The sequence below is a fragment of the Salvelinus namaycush genome, chromosome 3, assembly GCF_016432855.1.
Source record: "Salvelinus namaycush isolate Seneca chromosome 3, SaNama_1.0, whole genome shotgun sequence".
Lineage (NCBI taxonomy): Eukaryota > Metazoa > Chordata > Actinopteri > Salmoniformes > Salmonidae > Salvelinus > Salvelinus namaycush.
Window position 1 is genome coordinate 9,944,126 of NC_052309.1, and position 18,851 is coordinate 9,962,976.

General features: G+C 42.3%; 1 protein-coding gene and 1 pseudogene across 3 annotated transcripts; one reads left to right on the top strand and one right to left on the bottom strand.

Annotated features, from left to right (window-relative positions):
• Window positions 1-965: 965 nt before the first annotated feature.
• On the bottom strand, window positions 966-18,169 carry LOC120044918 (anthrax toxin receptor 2-like). Of its 3 annotated transcripts, none has more exons than XM_038989655.1 (17): window positions 17,997-18,169; window positions 15,465-15,536; window positions 14,809-14,880; window positions 14,611-14,692; window positions 14,418-14,522; window positions 14,229-14,297; window positions 13,465-13,545; window positions 13,309-13,369; window positions 13,096-13,191; window positions 12,487-12,556; window positions 11,475-11,553; window positions 10,577-10,672; window positions 10,403-10,459; window positions 10,193-10,288; window positions 9,812-9,991; window positions 9,513-9,593; window positions 966-1,704 (listed from the first exon to the last, which is right to left on the bottom strand). In XM_038989655.1, exons 3-17 carry the CDS (start codon window positions 14,871-14,873, stop codon window positions 1,666-1,668), a joined length of 1,257 nt encoding a protein of 418 aa, XP_038845583.1. In that variant the 5' UTR covers window positions 14,874-14,880; window positions 15,465-15,536; window positions 17,997-18,169; the 3' UTR covers window positions 966-1,665. The 3 variants fall into 3 exon arrangements, with proteins under 3 accessions (XP_038845583.1, XP_038845581.1, XP_038845582.1); XM_038989653.1 differs by lacking the exon at window positions 17,997-18,169 and adding an exon at window positions 15,836-16,256; XM_038989654.1 differs by lacking the exons at window positions 14,809-14,880; window positions 17,997-18,169 and adding an exon at window positions 15,836-16,257.
• On the top strand, window positions 16,263-18,827 carry LOC120044782 (annotated as a pseudogene).
• Window positions 18,828-18,851: the final 24 nt, after the last annotated feature.

The following is an 18,851-nucleotide window of genomic DNA, read 5'->3' on the forward strand; positions in this document are numbered from 1 at the left end:
CTTAGTGGGTCTATCATTTGTTTTTCAACACGACAATGACCCAACACACCTCCAGGCTGTGTAAGGGCTATTTGACCAAGAAGTAGAGTGATGGAGTGCTGCATCAGATGACCTGGCGTCCACAATCACCCGACCTCAACCCAATTGAGATGGTTTGGGATGAGTTGGACCGCAGAGTGAAGGAAAATCAGCCATCAGGTGCTCAGCATATGTGGGAACTCCTTCAAGACTATTGGAAAAGCATTCCTCATGAAGCTGGTTGAGAGAATGCCAAGAGTGTTCAAAGCTGTCATCAAGGCAAAGGGTGGCTACTTTGAAAAATCTAACATTTTAAATATATTTAGATTTTTGTTGGACACTTTTTTGGGTTACTACATGATTCCATATGTGTTATTTCATAGTTTTGATGTATTCGCTATTCTTCTACAATGTAGAAAATAGTAAAAATAAAGAAAAACCCTTGAGGTGTGTCCAAACTTTTGACTGGTACTGTAGATAAGGAAATTCACCAGATTTTATGATCACATCATAGGCAGCTACAATGATGGGAAAATAAGTAGCCACATAGACTGATGAAAATGTAGGAGTAGGGGTACTGTTTATTTTTGTACATTTTTATAATGTAAATCAATTATTTTGGGATTCCCATTGGATTTTATATGCAAATTATGTGTATCAAGCCCATTGCGTTCTACAATTATAATAGTCTTTTCCCTAAATACCTCCTCTAGAAAATAAAACGCGGATATGACATTATTCTCTCTTGTTCTGTTTGTCCTCGGGGACTGGAAACCGAAGCAGGGTTTTTATGTACAATAAGCATTAGGTCAAAGGGATTAGATAAACAATGTGATTTGTATTATGGCATTTAGCAACATGAATGAGATTAGGCCTGCACCTTGGGAAAAATATGACCCCGTTGTAGTTTTACTTGAAAGTGAAACCCTTACAATCTTTCCACAGAATGTTGAAAAATATCTTTATTTAGAAAACCACATTTGAAACAGCAGAGCTTGAATAAAAAATAAGAGAAATACACTGTGTACAAAAAATGTCAACATTTGTATCCAATTTTTTTAATTCACTCAGCTTTATTTTTAGTACTCTTTTATTCACTTAATTTCTTACGATTGTTGTTTTAATGTCAAGAAGTGAACCTGTCTATCCATGTATATCATGTTTATATGACCAATAAACAGACTTGAACTTGAATGACTCCTGACAATAAATGAAACGGTGACATGAGGATTTTATAGCAAGTAAGCAAGCTAACATTGTTGAATGCTACTGAACAGCCTTGTTTTATCCCAGATAAATACATGTTAAATAATAAGTCCTAGGAGAGGCACATATACAGTTGGATGTTTAGGTATGTTGTCCATAGGCTCCTACATAGCCGCAGGAAGTAGGTTGAGGGTGGGGGTGCTGATACAGACATCTATATCGGTCTGCAAATACAGGACTAGTAAAGCCCCAGTGTACTACTTTTGTGAAGTATTTTTTTGATATATATATACATATAAATAAAATATGTATTAATAAATGTTTTATATATATATATTTTGTTCAGGGGGCCTAAAGCACCCTCAGCACCCATTCTTCCCACGGCTATGGGCTCCTGTTCGCTCCATAGCCTCATAGTCCAAAGATTATGGTGTGTTTGACCTAATGATTGGGAACTCGGGTGAAATTCATACAGCGCCCCTGAAACGAAAACAAAATGCAGATTATTTATTCCATTTAAACCTTTCACTTTACCAGGTAAGTTATTAAGAACACATTTTTTACAATAGAGAGCAGTTAGGCTTAAATGTACCTATTGTATTCTACACTTATTAGAAAATGTACAGCAGTACTTCCTTAGCATACACTATATTTCATTACAGTAGTAACACCTCCCCACCCCCACCTCCATATCAGCCTAATCCTCATGAACAGTAGTGCATGGCTGTATCTACTCATTCTCCCCAACATGTATGGACTTGTTTATCTCAGATAAACAAGGTACATCAGTTACAAAATGAGCTCCTAATGGGAGTCGCTCTATACGTGGCATATCATGGACATTTTTGGACAATGCAGAGTTGGTATTTACAATAATTGATCATAATTAAACTCAATTGAGGCAGCCTGTAATGGGTAAGGAGGAGATGGCGAATGGGCCGGCTCATTGACACATCATCAATTTTAGCCAATCAAGCACGAGAGCATAACTGGCTGAACAGACAGCCACTCCCATTCTGTCAAAAAGGGAGCCCCCATCATTATCCCAGGCGAGTATAGAGCAGGTACAGTGCCATGCAAAAGTATTCATCCCCCTTGGTGTTTTTCCTATTTTGTTGCATTACAACCTGTAATTTAAATTGATTTTTATTTGGATTTCATGTAATGGACATACACAAAATAGTCCAAATTGGTGAAGTGAAATGAAAAAGAATCCCTTGTTTCAAAAAATTCTCAAAAATATAAAACAGAAAAGTGATGCGTGCATATGTATTCAACCCCTTTGCTACGAAGCCCCTAAATAAGATCTGTTGCAACCAATTACCTTCAAAAATCACATAATTAGTTAAATAAAGTCCACCTGTGTGCAATCTAAGTGTCACATGATCTGTTACATGATCTCAGTATATATACACCTGTATATATACACCTATATACATCTCAGTATATATACACTGAAAGGCCCCAAAGTCTGCAACACCACTAAGCAAGGGGCACCACCAAGCAAGCGGCACCATAAAGACCAAGGAGACTTTGAACATCCCACAGAGCACCATTAAATCGATTATTAACAAATGGAAAGAATATGGCACCACAACAAACCTGCCAAAACTCATGGACCAGGCAAGGAGGGCATTAATCAGAGGCAACAAAGAGACCAAAGATAACCGCGAAGGAGCTGCAAAGCTCCACAGCGGAGATTGGAGTATCTGTCCATAGGACCACGTTAAGCCGGTACACTCCACAGAGCCGGGCTTTACGGAAGAGTGTCCAGAAAAAAGCCATTGCTTAAAGGAAAAAATAAGCAAACACGTTTGGTGTTCGCCATAAGGCATGTGGGAGACTCCCCAAACATATGGAAGAAGGGACTCTGATCAGATATCAGATGAGACTAAAATTGAGCTTTTTGGCCATCAAGGAAAACACTATATCTGGCGCAAACCCAACACCTCTCATCAAATCAAATCAAAGGTTATTTGTCAAGTGCGCCGAATATAACAGGTGTAGACCTTACAGTGAAATGCTTACTTATAGGCTCTAACCAATAGTGCAAAAAAGGTGTTAGGTGAACAATAGGTAAGTAAAGAAATAAAACAACAGTAAAAAGACAGGCTATATACAGTAGCGAGGCTATAAAAGTAGCGACGCTACATACAGACACCGGTTAGTCAGGCTGATTGAGGTAGTATGTACATGTAGATATGGTTAAAGTGACTATGCATATATGATGAACAGAGAGTAACAGTAGCGTAAAAGAGGGGTTGGCGGGTGGTGGGTGGCGGGACACAATGCAGATAGCCTGGTTAGCCAAAGTGCGGGAGCACTGGTTGGTCGGCCCAATTGAGGTAATATGTACATGAATGTATAGTTAAAGTGACTATGCTGGGCCTCCCGGGTGGCGCAGTGGTCTAGGGCACTGCATCGCAGTGCTAACTGCGCCACCAGAGTCTCAGGGTTCTCGCCCAGGCTCTGTCGCAGCCGGCCGCGACCGGGAGGTCCGTGGGGCGACGCACAATTGGCATAGCGTCGTCCGGGTTAGGGAGGGTTTGGCCGGTAGGGATATCCTTGTCTCATCGCGCTCCAGCGACTCCTGTGGCGGGCCGGGCGCAGTGCGCGCTAACCAAGGGGGCCAGGTACACGGTGTTTCCTCCGACACATTGGTGCGGCTGGCTTCCGGGTTGGAGGCGCGCTGTGTTAAGAAGCAGTGCGGCTTGGTTGGGTTGTGCTTCGGAGGACGCATGACTTTCGACCTTCGTCTCTCCCGAGCCCATACGGGAGTTGTAGCGATGAGACAAGATAGTAATTACTAGCGATTGGATACCACGAAAATTGGGGAGAAAATGGGATAAAATTATAAAAAAATTAAAAAAAAAAAAAAAAAAAGTGACTATGCATATATGATAAACAGAGAGTAGCAGCAGCACCCCGAGAACACCATCCCCACAGTGAAGCATGGTGGTGGCAGCATCATTCTGTGGGGATGTTTTCATCGGCAGGGACTGGGAAACTGGTCAGAATTGAAGGAATGATGGATGGTGCTAAATAAAGGGAAATTCTTGAGGGAAACCTGTTTCAGTCTTCCAGAGATATGAGACTGGGACGGAGGTTCACCTTCCAGCAGGACAATGACCCTAAGCATACTGCTAAAGCAACACTTGAGTGGTTTAAGGTGAAACGTTTAAATGTCTTGGAATGGCCTAGTCAAAGCCCAGACCTCAATCCAATTGAGAATCTGTGGTATGATTTAAAGACTGCTGTACACCAGCGGAACCCATCCAACTTGAAGGAGCTGGAGCAGTTTTGCCTTGAAGAATGGGCAAAAATCCCAGTGGCTAGATGTGCCAAGCTTATAGAGACATACCCAAGAGACTTGCAGCTGTAATTGCTGCAAAAGGTGGCTCTACAAAGTATTGACTTTGGGGGGGTGAATATTTATGCACGCTCAAGTTTTCTGTTTTTCTGTCTTATTTCTTGTTTGTTTCACGATCAAAAATATTTTGCATCATCAAAGTGGTAGGCATGTTGTGGAAATCAAATGTTACAAACCCCCCCAAAATCCATTTTAATTCCAGGTTGTAAGGCAACAAAATAGGAAAAATGCCAAGCGGGTTGAATACTTACGCAAGCCACTGTAGGTACCAGCCCTCTTATAGCCACACACCAGGAAGAGGAATTGGTGCATGGCTAAACGCATGCTTACAGCTAGTATGGCTGTTCAGTGTTCACATTTATCAATTACTTATTGAAGCCAAGATGTTTTACGGAGTTTTGCTTGAAATAGTACATTTTGGTTGCAGTTTTAAGTTGAAACCGAAATCTGGCACCATAATAATAAGATACATTTCACCTCAACTGACCTGTAACTTACAAAACCATAACCAAGAAATAAAACATTTACATCAAAAGGTTGTTATAGTAAATGTAGTGTAGTAATTCAGATCAAATTCAGTATAGTATTATCACATGAACTGACACCCCAGACAGACCCCACCTCCCTTATTAATGGAAAGACGATGACCAGCATCCTGCACTTACCTAGAGTGTCTGGTCTATAATGACAGGACAATAGTATGAATGACCAGTGTCTTAATTAACACGTACTACAGTACACGAACACAACGTGACAGAGACATGAACACAACGTGACAGAGTACACGAACACAGCGTGACAGAGTACACGAACATAACGTGACAGAGTATAAGAACACAGTATGACATCCCCCCATCCTCGTTTACTAACTGTGACAGGGCAGAGGCCTCATATAACGGTGCTAATAAAATGCCAGAGCCCTGCAAAATGACCTCCAGCAGGCCACAAATGTGCATGTGTCTGCTCAAACGGTCAGAAACAGACTCCATGAGGGTGGTATGAGGGCCCGACGTCCACAGGTGGGGGTTGTGCTTACAGCCCAACACCGTGCAGGACGTTTGGCATTTGCCAGAGAACACCTAGATTGGCAAATTCGCCACTGGTGCCCTGTGCTATTCACAGATGAAAGCAGGTTCACACTGAGCACATGAGCACATGTGACAGACGTGACAGAGTCTGGAGACGCCGTGGAGAACGTTCTGCTGCCTGCAACATCCTCCAGCATGACCGGTTTGGCGGTGGGTCAGTCATGGTGTGGGGTGGCATTTCTTTGTGGGGCCGCACAGCCCTCCATGTGCTCACCAGAGGTAGCCTGACTGCCATTAGGTACAGAGATGAGATCCTCAGACCCCTTGTGAGACCATATGCTGACACATGCACATTTGTGGCCTGCTGGAGGTCATTTTGCAGGGCTCTGGCAGTGCTCCTCCTTGCACAAAGGCGGAGGTAGCGGTCCTGCTGCTGGGTTGTTGCCCTCCTACGGCCTCCTCCACGTCTCCTGATGTACTGGCCTGTCTCCTGGTAGCGCCTCCATGCTCTGGACACTACGCTGACAGACACAGCAAACCTTCTTGCCACAGCTCGCATTGATGTGCCATCCTGGATGAGCTGCACTACCTGAGCCACTTGTGTGGGTTATAGACTCCGTCTCATGCTACCACTAGAGTGAAAGGACCGCCAGCATTCAAAAGTGACCAAAACATCAGCCAGGAAGCATAGGAACTGAGAAGTGGTCTGTGGTCACCACCTGCAGAACCACTCCTTTATTGGGGGTGTCTTGCTAATTGCCTATAATTTCCACCTTTTGTCTATTCCATTTGCACAACAGCATGTGAAATTTATTGTCAATCAGTGTTGCTTCCTAAGTGGACAGTTTGATTTCACAGAAGTGTGATTGACTTGGAGTTACATTGTGTTGTTTAAGTGTTCCCTTTATTTTTTTGAGCAGTGTATAATGTCCCACAGTTGACAGTGTCAGAACAAAACCCAAGCCATGAGGTCGAAGGAATTGTCCGTAGAGCTCCGAGACAGGATTTTGTCGAGGCACAGATCTGGGGAAGGGTAACAAAAAATGTCTGCAGCATTGAAGGATTCCAACAACACAGTGGCCTCCATCATTCTTAAAAATGAAGAAGTTTGGAACCACCAAGACTCTTCTGAGAGCTGGTCGCTTGGCCAAACTGAGTAATCGGGGGAGTGGACATCAGAAGCCACTCCTCAGTAAAAGGCACATGACAGCCCGCTTGGAGTTTGCCAAAACGCACCTAAAGGACTCTCAGACCATGACAAACAAGATTCTCTGGTCAGATGAAACCAAGACTGAACTCTTTGAACTGAATGCCAAGCGTCACATCCGGAGGAAACCTGGCACGGTGGTGGTGGTAGCATCATGCTGTGGGGATGTTTTTCAGAGTCAGGGACTGGGAGACTAGTCAGGATCGAGGGAAAGATTAATGGAGCAAAGTACAGAGAGATCCTTGATGAAAATCTGCTCCAGAGCACTCAGGACCTCAGACTGGGGCAAAGGTTCACCTTCCAACAGGACAACAACCCTAAGCACACAACCTAGACAATGCAGGAGTGGCTTCGGGACAAGTCTCTGAATGTCCTTGAGTGGCTGAGCCAAAGCCCGGACTTGAACCCGATCTAACATCTCTGGAGAGACCTGAAAATAGCTATGCAGCGACACTCCCCATCCAGCCTGACAGAGCTTGAGAGGATCTGCAGAGAAGAATGGGAGAAACTCCCCAAATACAGTCTGTAACGTGTGCTCCCTCTCCGGCCTTTAGGTCACCAGGCTGCTCGTTAGGGTGCACACCTGTCACCAGAGTTACGTGCATAATGACACTCACCTGGACTCCATCACCTCCTTGATTACCTGCCCTTTATACAGTTGAAGTCGGAAGTTTACATACACTTAGGTTGGAGTCATTAAAACTTGTTTTTCAACCACTCCACACATTTATTGTTAACAAACTATAGTTTTGGCAAGTCGGTTAGGACATCTACTTTGTGCATGACACAAGTAATTTTTCCAACAATTGTTTACAGACAGATTATTTCACTTATAATTCACTGTATCACAATTCCAGTGGGTCAGAAGTTTACATACACTAAGTTGACTGTGCCTTTAAACAGCTTGGAAAATTCCAGAAAATTAGCTTTAGAAGCTTCTGGTAGGCAAATTGACATCATTTGAGTTAATTGGAGGTGTACCTATGGATGTATTTCAAGGCCTACCTTCAAACTCAGTGCCTCTTTGCTTGACATCATGGGAAAATTAAAAAAAATCAGCCAAGTCATCAGAAAAAAAATTGTGGACCTCCACAAGTCTGGTTCATCCTTGGGAGCAATTTCCAAACGCCTGAAGGTACCACGTTCATCTGTACAAACAATAGTACGCAAGTATAAACACCATGGGACCGCGCAACTGTCATACGGCTCAGGAAGGAGACGCGTTCTGTCTCCTAGAGATGAACGTACTTTGGTGCAAAAAGTGAAAATCAATCCCAGAACAACAGCAAAGGACCTTTTGAAGATGCTTGGTCGCAAATGGGTCTCCCAAATGGACAATGACCCCAAGCATACTTCCAAAGTTGTGGCAAAATGGCTTTAAGGACAACAAAGTCAAGCTATTGGAGTGGCCATCACAAAGCCCTGAAATCAATCCTACAGAAAATGTGTGGGCAGAACTGAAAAAGTGTGTGCGAGCAAGGAGGGCTACAAACCTGACTCAGTTACACCAGCTCTGTCAAGAGGAATGGGACAAAATTCACCCAACTTATTGTGGGAAGCTTGTGGAAGGCTACCCGAAACGTTTGACCCAAGTTAAACAATTTATAGGCAATGCTACCAAATACTAATTGAGTGTATGTAAACTTCTGACCCACTGGGAATGTGATGAAAGAGATAAAAGCTGAAATAAATCATTCTCTCTACTATTATTCTGACATTTCACATTCTTAAAATAAAGTGGTGATCCTAACTGACCTAAGACAGGGAATTTTTACTCTGATTAAATGTCAGGAATTGTGAAAAACTGAGTTTAAATGTATTTGGCTGAGGTGTATGTAAACTTCCGACTTCAACTGTATGTCACTCCCTTTGGTTTCTTCCCCAGTCATCATTGTTCCTGTTTCATGTCGTTGCGCTGTTTGTGTTTCTTGTTTTGTTCATTTATTTATTATATGTATTCACTCCCTGAACTTGCTTCCCGCCTCTCAGCGTACATTGTCACACAGTCGTGCCAAGCTTGTAGCGTCATACCCAAGAAGACTTGAGGCTGTGCTTCAACAAAGTACTGAGTAAAGTGTCTGAATACTTATTTAAATGTGATATTTACGTTTCTTTTATATATAAATGTGCTAATATTTCTAAAAACCTGTTTTTGCTTTGTCATTATGGGGTATTATGTGTAGATTAGAGGGGGGGGAAAACATTTTAATCCATTTTAGAACAAGGCTGTAACGTAACAATGTGGAAAAAGTCAAGTGGTCCAAATACTTTCCGAATGCACTGTAGACATTAAGGGTCAGGGTGGCCAGTCACACCAACATGGACATCCATCCTCTTCTCTCAGTGGAGAGTCATAACTAACCTTCTAGGTTTTCTTTCTCTCCCTTACTACCTCTCACCACTGATGAGCTAGACAAGGTTACTAACGTGTGAAAACTGGATGACAATGACCAAACACAGAGCTCGGTCTTCTTTTCTCTCTTTCTCTTTTCTCTCTCTTTCGCTTTCTCTCGTTCACTTTCTCTTATTTTCTCTCTTTCTCTCTTTCTCTTCTTTTCTCTCTCTTTCTTTCTCTCTCTTCCTTTCTCTTTCTTTTGTTGCAATCAGGGTTTGGTCAATACCATTAAAAATTCAGTCAATTCAGGAAGTAATCTGAAAACATTTACAGAAGGGGGTACTTTACCCTATCCTGTGCTGTTGGTCTCATGACAGCAACTCGATCATACTGGCGCCTGAGTAATGCTACTAGAGCATCAAAACGCCCCTGAGAGAAAGAAACAATGAGAATTGTGGTGATGAAACGAGTTTAAACAAAGATATGATGAAACCAGTTTAAACAAAGATATTATGAAACCAGTTTAAACAAAGATATGATGAAATCAGTTTAAACAAAGATATGATGAAACCAGTAAAAAATATTAAAGATATCAAATCAGTTACTGACTGCCATTGTCAACTGGGTTTGAAAGCATCCGAACTAACCTTGATGGGCGTGTACCATCTGGACTGTTCTGGGATGGGATAGGTAGGGCATGGGCTCTGAGGCATTGGTTTTCTTCCAATGGTTTCTTCCACCTCCTCTTCCACCATTGTGACCACTGCGTTCTTAGCTTTCTCTAGCCGTGCACCTTCCTCCGTGGAACCTTTCTCTCCCCATCGAACCTAATACACACTTTACATTAGGTTATTTTATACAGTTCATCTTTCATTTTATACCGTTTATATATTTTTTTGTAGCACAAAATAACCATTCAGACCTTCAGAGTTACTAACATCACTCAAAATAAAGTAACAACTCACTGTCAAGATATAGTGCAGCCCAAATAGATGGGGTTGAATGGGGTAATACGCATTCTGACATACCTCCATGCGTTTCATTCCTCCGATACCTCTTCCCCCATAATAGGATGCATCCACCATGGGCCATTTCCTCTTGGGCAGAGGGTCCTCCTCAGGCTCCTAATGGAGGAGACACAGCGAAACCACTGTATTAACCCTGTGAAGAGCTGAATGAACTGACATTCATGTTGATTTAAACAACAGTCTTAAGGATCTAAGCGACAGTCCACTCACAGGTACTGGTGGAGGAGGGGGAGGAGGGGTGCGACGGGGAGGGGGGTCCTTGATCACCTGTAAAATAGAAGCCTTCTTCCATTACTATATACTATCAACCAACAACCATTTGAACTGATTCACTCATACTGTTTCTATTTTTCAAGGGGAAAAGTGCTGTGTTGAACCACTCACAATAGTGCAGCAGAGCGGCCAGAACCACCACAGCAGAACCAGAGCCAGTAGCAGGAGGAGGACCAAGACCAGCACCAGCACCACTGTCCCATCAGACTGCATCAGGAGACACTGTCACTTTAAATGTGTAGCTATAGCACTCTGAATGAATTCTATTGTGTAGTTTCTGTGTTTTCATGTTTTATGTACCATCTTTTAAAGCACATGACCAAATTAATTTCTCTCTTGTGGAATCTGAGTCTGAATGGTAAACAAAGCAGCCTGGTACGCAACACAGACTTGAACAGATTTCTTTATGCCAAACATAAATATAATATACTTGATAAACTGGGTGTTTCGAGCCCTGAATGCTGATTGGCTGAAAGCTGTGGTTTATCAGACCGTAAACCATGGGTGTGATAAAACATGTATTATTTACTGTTCTAATTACATTGGTAACCAGTTTATAATAGCAATAACGCACTTCAGGGGTTTGTGATATGTGGCCAATATACCACGGCTAAGGGCTGTTCTTAAGCACGACGCTATGTGGAGTGCCTAGATACAGCCCTTAGCCGTGGTATATTGGCCACATATCACAAACCCCTGAAGTGCGTTATTGCTATTATAAACTGGTTACCAATGTAATTAGAACAGTAAATAATACATGTTTTATCACACCCATGGTATACGGTCTGATAAACTACAACTTTCAGCCAATCAGCATTCAGGGCTCGAAACACCCAGTTTATCAAGTATATTATATTGATGTTGGTCATATACCACACATCCTCTGGCTCATTGCTTCAGTATTTAATGGACTTTATCAGACTAGACTTTGGTGAACTAAGACTGACCAAACTGAATGTCAGTGGAGTGAGGCTGTTTGTTTTGAGTTGTCTGTAATACTGATACTCACACATCCTGTAGCGTAGATAGTGAATGGACTTGAGATGTAGGACTGACCCTTGTTCAAGCTGATCAGCACATCTATCGATCTATTGAGAGAGAAAGAAAATCCAGACCATTTCTATGTTATTGCTGAGAGAGAAAGAGACTAACAAAGTAGGTCAGGTCGAACTTAATTGATGTATCGGCCTGGCAGACCAAACGTTGAAATGCCAGGGCACTGTGCTATAGCAAACAGGCATGCTGGTGGCAGGGTAAACACTATTACATGGTCAACGGTGGGTACCCACTGGGCACAGACGTCAGTTCAACGTCTAGTTTTGATTAACATTTGGTTGAGTTGTCAACTAACGTGAATTCAAAGTGAAATCAACAACAAATGTGACCATGTCATTGGATTTAGGGTAAAAGTTGGGAGAAAAAAATTGCCCTTACGTTGATTACTTTTCTGTCCTTTTCCAATCAGTTTGACATGTTGATTCAACGTTATCACATAGATTTTTGGGGTTGAAATGACGTGGAAACAAAGTTGATTCGATGCGTTTTTGCCCAGTGGGTAAACACTAACAGGGTCACAAAGTCTCACAAAAACATCCTCCTGTACTAAACTGTTTAAATGACAGTATGCCAAACCATTTTGGTGTGTCTCACCACTACACATCGGTTCAACCTATTCGTTTTATATTCTATAAAGAAACCAGGTAACTGTAATGGAATAGGACTGAACCGCATTTATTCTCCAATCACAAAACTTCTATTTTATTTTTATACTTGAATGATTTTATTTTGTTGCTTTTATAAAGCAATCGATCCGTTACCCGTCGAACCAACTGCCCACCATGAATGAAAGTGTGTGTACTCTTACACAGTGGAGCTTGGGTTGCAGCATGGTTCTTCTCTCACGGAAACCAACAGACAACATGCCATTCCTTTGATCTGGCCATCTGAACGCGCTCAGTAGCTCACTGGCCATTTATGGCTACAGGAAGTTCCACGAGGAGAGAATCAAGTGCAGCACTTACTGTCCGGCTTCATGCAGCACTGGTGCTGGACACAACAGATAGCCATCCTGCACCACACTAGGCTTCTCATCTAAGAGAGAGGGAAAGAGAGAGAGAGCGAGAGGGAGGGGTTGTGGGGAGCGAGAGAAAGTGTGAAAGGGAGGGGTGTGTGAGCTCTATGCCCTCTCAGTGAAGAGACATTGTTTGTTATGTTCTATATTAAGCAATGAGACAGAGACCAGCTCCATGCACTCAGCTGGCTACAAAATGACGTCTCTGTTCTCTAGCTACTAAATAAGACACTGTTCTGTTCTCTCTGGTTTGGGAAAATACTGAGCCCCAACATTCACTCCATGGTCTCATTACTCTATTAGTATGGCTACAGAATGAACAGGGTGACCAACATCTTTCCATGATGAAATTGATTGAATCCTGAGGAATGGCATTGAGTGCATTGTTTGGTGTACAACTACAAAGGACTGTGGCATCTGGTAATATACATGAATGAATGTGGTGTAACAAGCGGCTAGGGGGAGTTATTTTCAATTTGCACTCTTACAGTAGGTCGGTGTGTCAATATTGGAATGCAGAATGTGATGCATTATGGAGCTTGTGGTGGGGTATACTAACTGTAGGTCTTCTGGTTGACTGTGAGAACACAGATCACTCCCTCCTGGCTCCTCCCACGGGTGAAATCATATCCTCTCAGCACAATGTTAAAAGATTCTGGAATGTTATGGAGGGTCACAATGTTAGGATTTTCGGGCACAAACTAATAATAATGTTAACCAATATTGATCACATTTAATCAGTATAACGACAAACTAAATCTTTGCAGCATACCGTTCACACAAACATTAGTGGGCTCTATACTGAATATTTCTGTGCAGGATTTCTTCAAAATCTGTGAAAAATATAAATAACGCTGATGTAAATTACATGGTATGTGTCTTAAAGTTTATTCTGACATATTGCTCTATGTAATTATTCTGACCTCACCGAATTCACAATGGTTTTGAGTGCATGAAATCCAGCCAGCACTGGGAATACTTGGTCTTTGCTGTCTGCAATGTCAACAAGCTGTAGGGATAAGAAAGCAAGCATACTCTATAATGTTACACAACATCTGAGAGATTGCCTTTCCACATCTAACATACGACATAGCACTCTCTCCCTCATTGTCTGTACATTACTCTGTCTCTCTCTCCCTCATTGTCTGTACATTACTCTGTCTCTATCTCCCTAATTGTCTGTACATTACTCTGTCTCTCTCTCCCTCATTGTCTGTACATTACTCTGTCTCTCTCTCCCTCATTGTCTGTACATTACTCTGTCTCTCTCTCCCTCATTGTCTGTACATTACTCTGTCTCTCTCTCCCTCATTGTCTGTACATTACTCTGTCTCTCTGTTGATGCTTTCCTGCCTGGTTTCCAAGGCTTTCCTCTAATGTAATGAAACTATAACAGGAAGCAGGGCTGGCACGATCGTGATCTTATTAGATGATTACAGTACAACGGACTTCCTGTCCAGACTGCTAACGCTCGCTGAGAGGGACAGTCGATCAAATCATTAAACTGGTACTCTCATTTTCCTTTCACTATGTTATCAATATCAATCAGCTGTTACATCATTGTGCATGCTTATCCAACAGATTTCAATGTAAACAAATATTTCAGCAGGGATACTGTTTGTGCATGGCTGTGTGCAGTTTGTGAGTGCTTCTCCAGCCTACAATTGATAAAGTGAGACTTCAAAATCATACCTGTCTCTCATCAAAGTCCTTCACACCGACACAGTACACTCTAGCACCAAACTCCCTGGCCGCGTTAGCCTGAAACAAAAAGAGAGGACCAATAGATGAATTTAGGGAAAATAGCTGTGTACTAGTAAGAGCTCAAAGCAAAGTATGTACTATGTTATTGCTCATCACAGTCTATTATAATGGCATTACCTCCTCTACTGTCAGTTCATAGGGATAGACCTCCAGTTTCCCATCAGTCAAAGCGATGATGATGCTGGATGACCGTGTGACCTGGGCCTTTATCTGCTCTGAAGCCTACATGTAGGAAGCCATGTTTTAATGGACAACACATACAGTACAACTACAAAAATATATATAACTGCTATGAATCAAAACTTCATACCACTTTCATTCCTTCGTGCATGTATGTTTCACCAGCTGGTCTGATTTCACGTAACTTTTTCAAGCCTTCCTCTATTTCATACCTACAAAGGAACAAGAAATATGCATTTTAGGTCCTATATTATCTGAGAGATGATGTGTACTGCGAGAGAGTGTGTGTGCTGTCTCGTTAGGTGAAATATGTTTACTGTAGTAGTACCTGTCTCCAGTTAGTGGTAGAATCACCTCCGCTCTAGATGAGAAAACTATATAGGAAACTCTCATCTTTGGACTAGAACAAACACAGGGATACACAAGGGGATAAACGGGATTAAACACCCAAGAAGATTCAGAAGCAGATTAACTCCAGCAATGACTGGTCATTTTGTATTTAAAAGACTACACTAACAGTAGCTCTACTTAGCCCTATTCCCCACACCCTTTGGGGCTAACTATTTTTTTCTACATTAGCCTACAATTATACACCAGTTGCCACCACAGCCAGATGTGCCGAATGTTTTGTGGAGTTAAATTTAGTACCCCATTATTAAGTTTAAAAATAATCCCAGGCATGCAGTATCCTAGTGTTTGGTGGACCTACTTTTTGTTAAATGCCTAGGCTTCTGCTCGATAAAGATATGCCCCACTTTCACAGGACCGTGTTTACTACAGTTTATCTATTGATTCCAGCTGTGAAAACATGCCCTTGGTAAATCATTGATAAAAGGGGCTCATTCAGTCAATATACTGAAAACTTGTATCATGAGAGAAAGAGAGAGAGAGAGAGTTGTGTGGGTTTTGTCCTGATGGATAGTGACATGTTCAAGGCAAAGTTAACCTCATAGAGAGCTTGACCTGAGAGCATAGACAGTTTACCTCACAAAGCGGTTGGTGAGCTGCTCCACAAACTCATAGATCTCTCCCCAGTTATCATACACACTACCAGACCTGTAGAGCACACAATGAAACTCTCTGAACCAAACAAACCCATACAACGACTATACAGACTGAAATAGAACATTAGTCATTTTAATACTATTTACATTAGCATTTTGACTACTTGTTACACATTTGTTTTTTTCACACACATAACTTTGATAATAAAATGCTTCATACGTGCACTCTGACACATGATGGATGCTATTGAATCATGTTGATACAAGACATTTCAACATAAAAAAATAGAACAAGAAGTCACGTTCATATCAACTACATCTTGCATTTAGTTTATAGGCTAGGCTACTTACCTATCTAAAACGAAATAAATATCAAAAGCTCCATGGCAAGATGCCTCTTCGCTTTGACAATATAATGTGTTTATTAGAACGGAAAGAAGAAATACAATCCCTTGTCCGTTGAGGATCATTGCCTTGATAAAAATCATATTTTCTCAACTATATTTTGCACATTGCACTGTCTACCTTACATGCGCTTTCTTGTATGTAAAACAAGATAAATCAAGGCTCAAGACTGACTGATTTTCCAACGAAAAAATTGACAAGAAACTGACATTACTTTTACGCGACATGTTACTAGCATATGTCTTTGTAAATACCGATGATCGTCCTTGCCACTCGCATAGTTGTTAACTATACATTGTCTGAATTGAGAGAATAAAATGATTTGGCTGGTCGCATCACGGCTGATACTGTACCATCCCATCTGAAGTGGGCATGCGCAAGATATCCGGACACTTCGAACCCTATCGCTCCCTCACCAGCGTTGGGGAGACAGCAGGTGACAAAATGTTTTGTTAAATAAACAATTTAGGTAACTATTTCAGTTCAACAACCAAACTTTATTGGAGCTTGATACGCAATTAATTATAGCCAGAACCATAGAAAGACGTGAATATTACTTTTCATTTCGTTCCACACACTGAAACAAAAACATTGTTTCGTTTGAAAACTTCAATTCGACTGATTTGTATTTATTTGTATTGTTTTGGATTTAGAGTGGTTTACGCACGGTTTCTTTGGCGTTTGCCAAACTCATTTTAAAATGATTTATTCTCAATTGTTAGCCTAATGATATGAATTATATGTTCATCAGGAGACCCTGGAGGCAGATATTCTGTCGAAACTATTTTGGAACGCAGAGGCGAGAGCTCAGCAACGATGGATAACTGACATTTTTTCGCGCGTCCGCATCTCCTACGACGTTCCCGAGAACGCCGTTTTTGGACCGTATGAGCTGAAACACACCTCCGTTTATGACAGCATCGCCTTCACTGCTCTCAAGTCTATGGACCGAAGAACGGCACCATACATTTTGAGGGTGAGAACACGTACCAAATCCGTGCGTCTTAAAATAATGTGTTCCAAACCAATGGTTGGCAAGTTTCTCATGCCCGCATAATTGTTTGAAATGCATCGAACCTTTCACGTAGTAAAATTGTGTATTTTTCTTGTTTTTGTATGACAAAGACCCGTTTCTATTTGGCTACACAGGTGGACGCCTCAGCGCACTGATGGTCCCATGTGGCTGCGGCTGGTCCAGTCAGCCTGGAGCGCTGAAGAACAGAACCTGGAGGACTATGTGAAGAACGGACACCTATTCTTTAGAGCCCTCAGGACGATCCAGAAGGAAGAGGAGCGGTTGGTGTGGTACGGGAAAGACCTGGCCAAGCTTCTTCTCCTAAACCCACTGCAGATACAAAGCAAAGGTATGTCTACATACTCTATGAATGTGTTATTACATAGTAATAAAATATGATGTATTACATTATAGATACACATTGTTCATATAAATGTTCATGATTTTAATACTGACTGCAATTATACATAAATAAGGACATCAAACTATATTTATTCATTACATTTGTACAATTTAAACAGTATTGGCAAAGGTTTATGTCAAGCAATATTGGCAGAATAAAGTGATATTAATCCATATCCATCTCTATAACCAGGTACGGGTCCGTACACATGTGCCAACTGTAACCAATGCTTTGAGACTGAGTTCCCCTTTCTGGAACATCAGAGATTCCTCTGCCCACAGAGACGACCAAACAGCCACAGCACCAGACCTGGTCAAGGCAACACCGACCATGTGAAACCTGACTCCTTCCTGTTCCTGCCTTCAAACAGAGCCGTCCAGAAACAAGTAAACAGGATAGCAAACCTGCAACAGACTTCCATAACTTAGCCCGGGATATGGAGAATATTAAGACAGGGTCTTCCAGCACCAGGGACTCTGAGACTAGAGTTTCCCTCCAAGGGAAACACACAGAGGTAGAGGAGGACAGGTGTAGTGAGCCACAGCATCGAGTGATAAAGCAGGATCCACTGGAGACAGGATACTGTACTTTGACCATGAAAAGACAACCCAGCCCAGTCTCCTGTCACCTGTCCAGTAACATCAACAAGAACAACATCACCAAAGACAGAGCAACCCAACTATACTTACAACAAGGTTCTGGGCCTGAAGACCTCAGATCTTCATCCAGCCTAAGGAACCAGAGCATTCAGCCCGGTAGTGGCCTAGTAGAGCCTCAGAGAGACCCAAAGAAAACAAAGACAGAAACACTACGGTCTCCATCTCACTCAGAGGAGTTGTCTTCTTTCACTGACTCTGCTACTGTCACCTCTGCCTTCAGCCAGGTCTCTGTCTCTGAGAACAGGAGGAGTGCCTTCTCCCAGCCCCCACGCTCTGTTTCCTTTCCCCAGACTACCCCCCTGCTTGGGAGGGCTAAAACCTCAATCACTCCCTTTACTACTGATCTCCACCGACCGGTGCTGGTCCAGGGTGTTTTGAAACAGAGGCACCCTCTATACAGCCCAGCAGCTCTCTGGACCAGGACCACAGGCAAATCCCCCCTCCAGGTCCAGATTTCCCTATCCCCGGTGCTCCTGTCCCCATCCGTCTCACGGCTCTCGCCCCTCTGCCTGACGGCTCAGAACTGGTGTGCCAAATGCAACGCCTCCTTCCGCCTGACCTCAGACTTGGTGCAGCAATATGAGGTCCCACCACAAGAGGGCGGTGGACGCCACAGAGTCAGGGTATGGGGTGAAACAACAGCAGCGCAGGGCGAGAGACGAGAGGCTCAAGTCTTGCATCTACAACGAGGTCTTCAGACAACGCCATCACCTTGCGGGACACTTGACCTCTCACACATGAGTTCAGTTCAATTATTTCTTATCATTGGTAAGATCTTGATATTTTAATGTTTGATGTGTCATCATATTGATGAAGATACTAATTGGAGAACTAATAAAACACAAACTATTATGTTAATTATTATAATGTAAATTATCAATGCGA

Bases quoted from the DNA above. Each gene is read 5' to 3' on its own strand.
- LOC120044918 (XM_038989653.1), bottom strand. From the start codon at position 15,972: ATGATTTTTATCAAGGCAATGATCCTCAACGGACAAGGGATTGTATTT. The intron at 14,881-15,464 runs GTAAACTGTCTA...TGTTTGTTCTAG, and splicing joins CTCACCAACCGCTTTGTGAG to TCCAAAGATGAGAGTTTCCT. The intron at 11,554-12,486 runs GTAAGTGCTGCA...CTCTCTCAATAG, and splicing joins GTGCTGCATGAAGCCGGACA to ATCGATAGATGTGCTGATCA.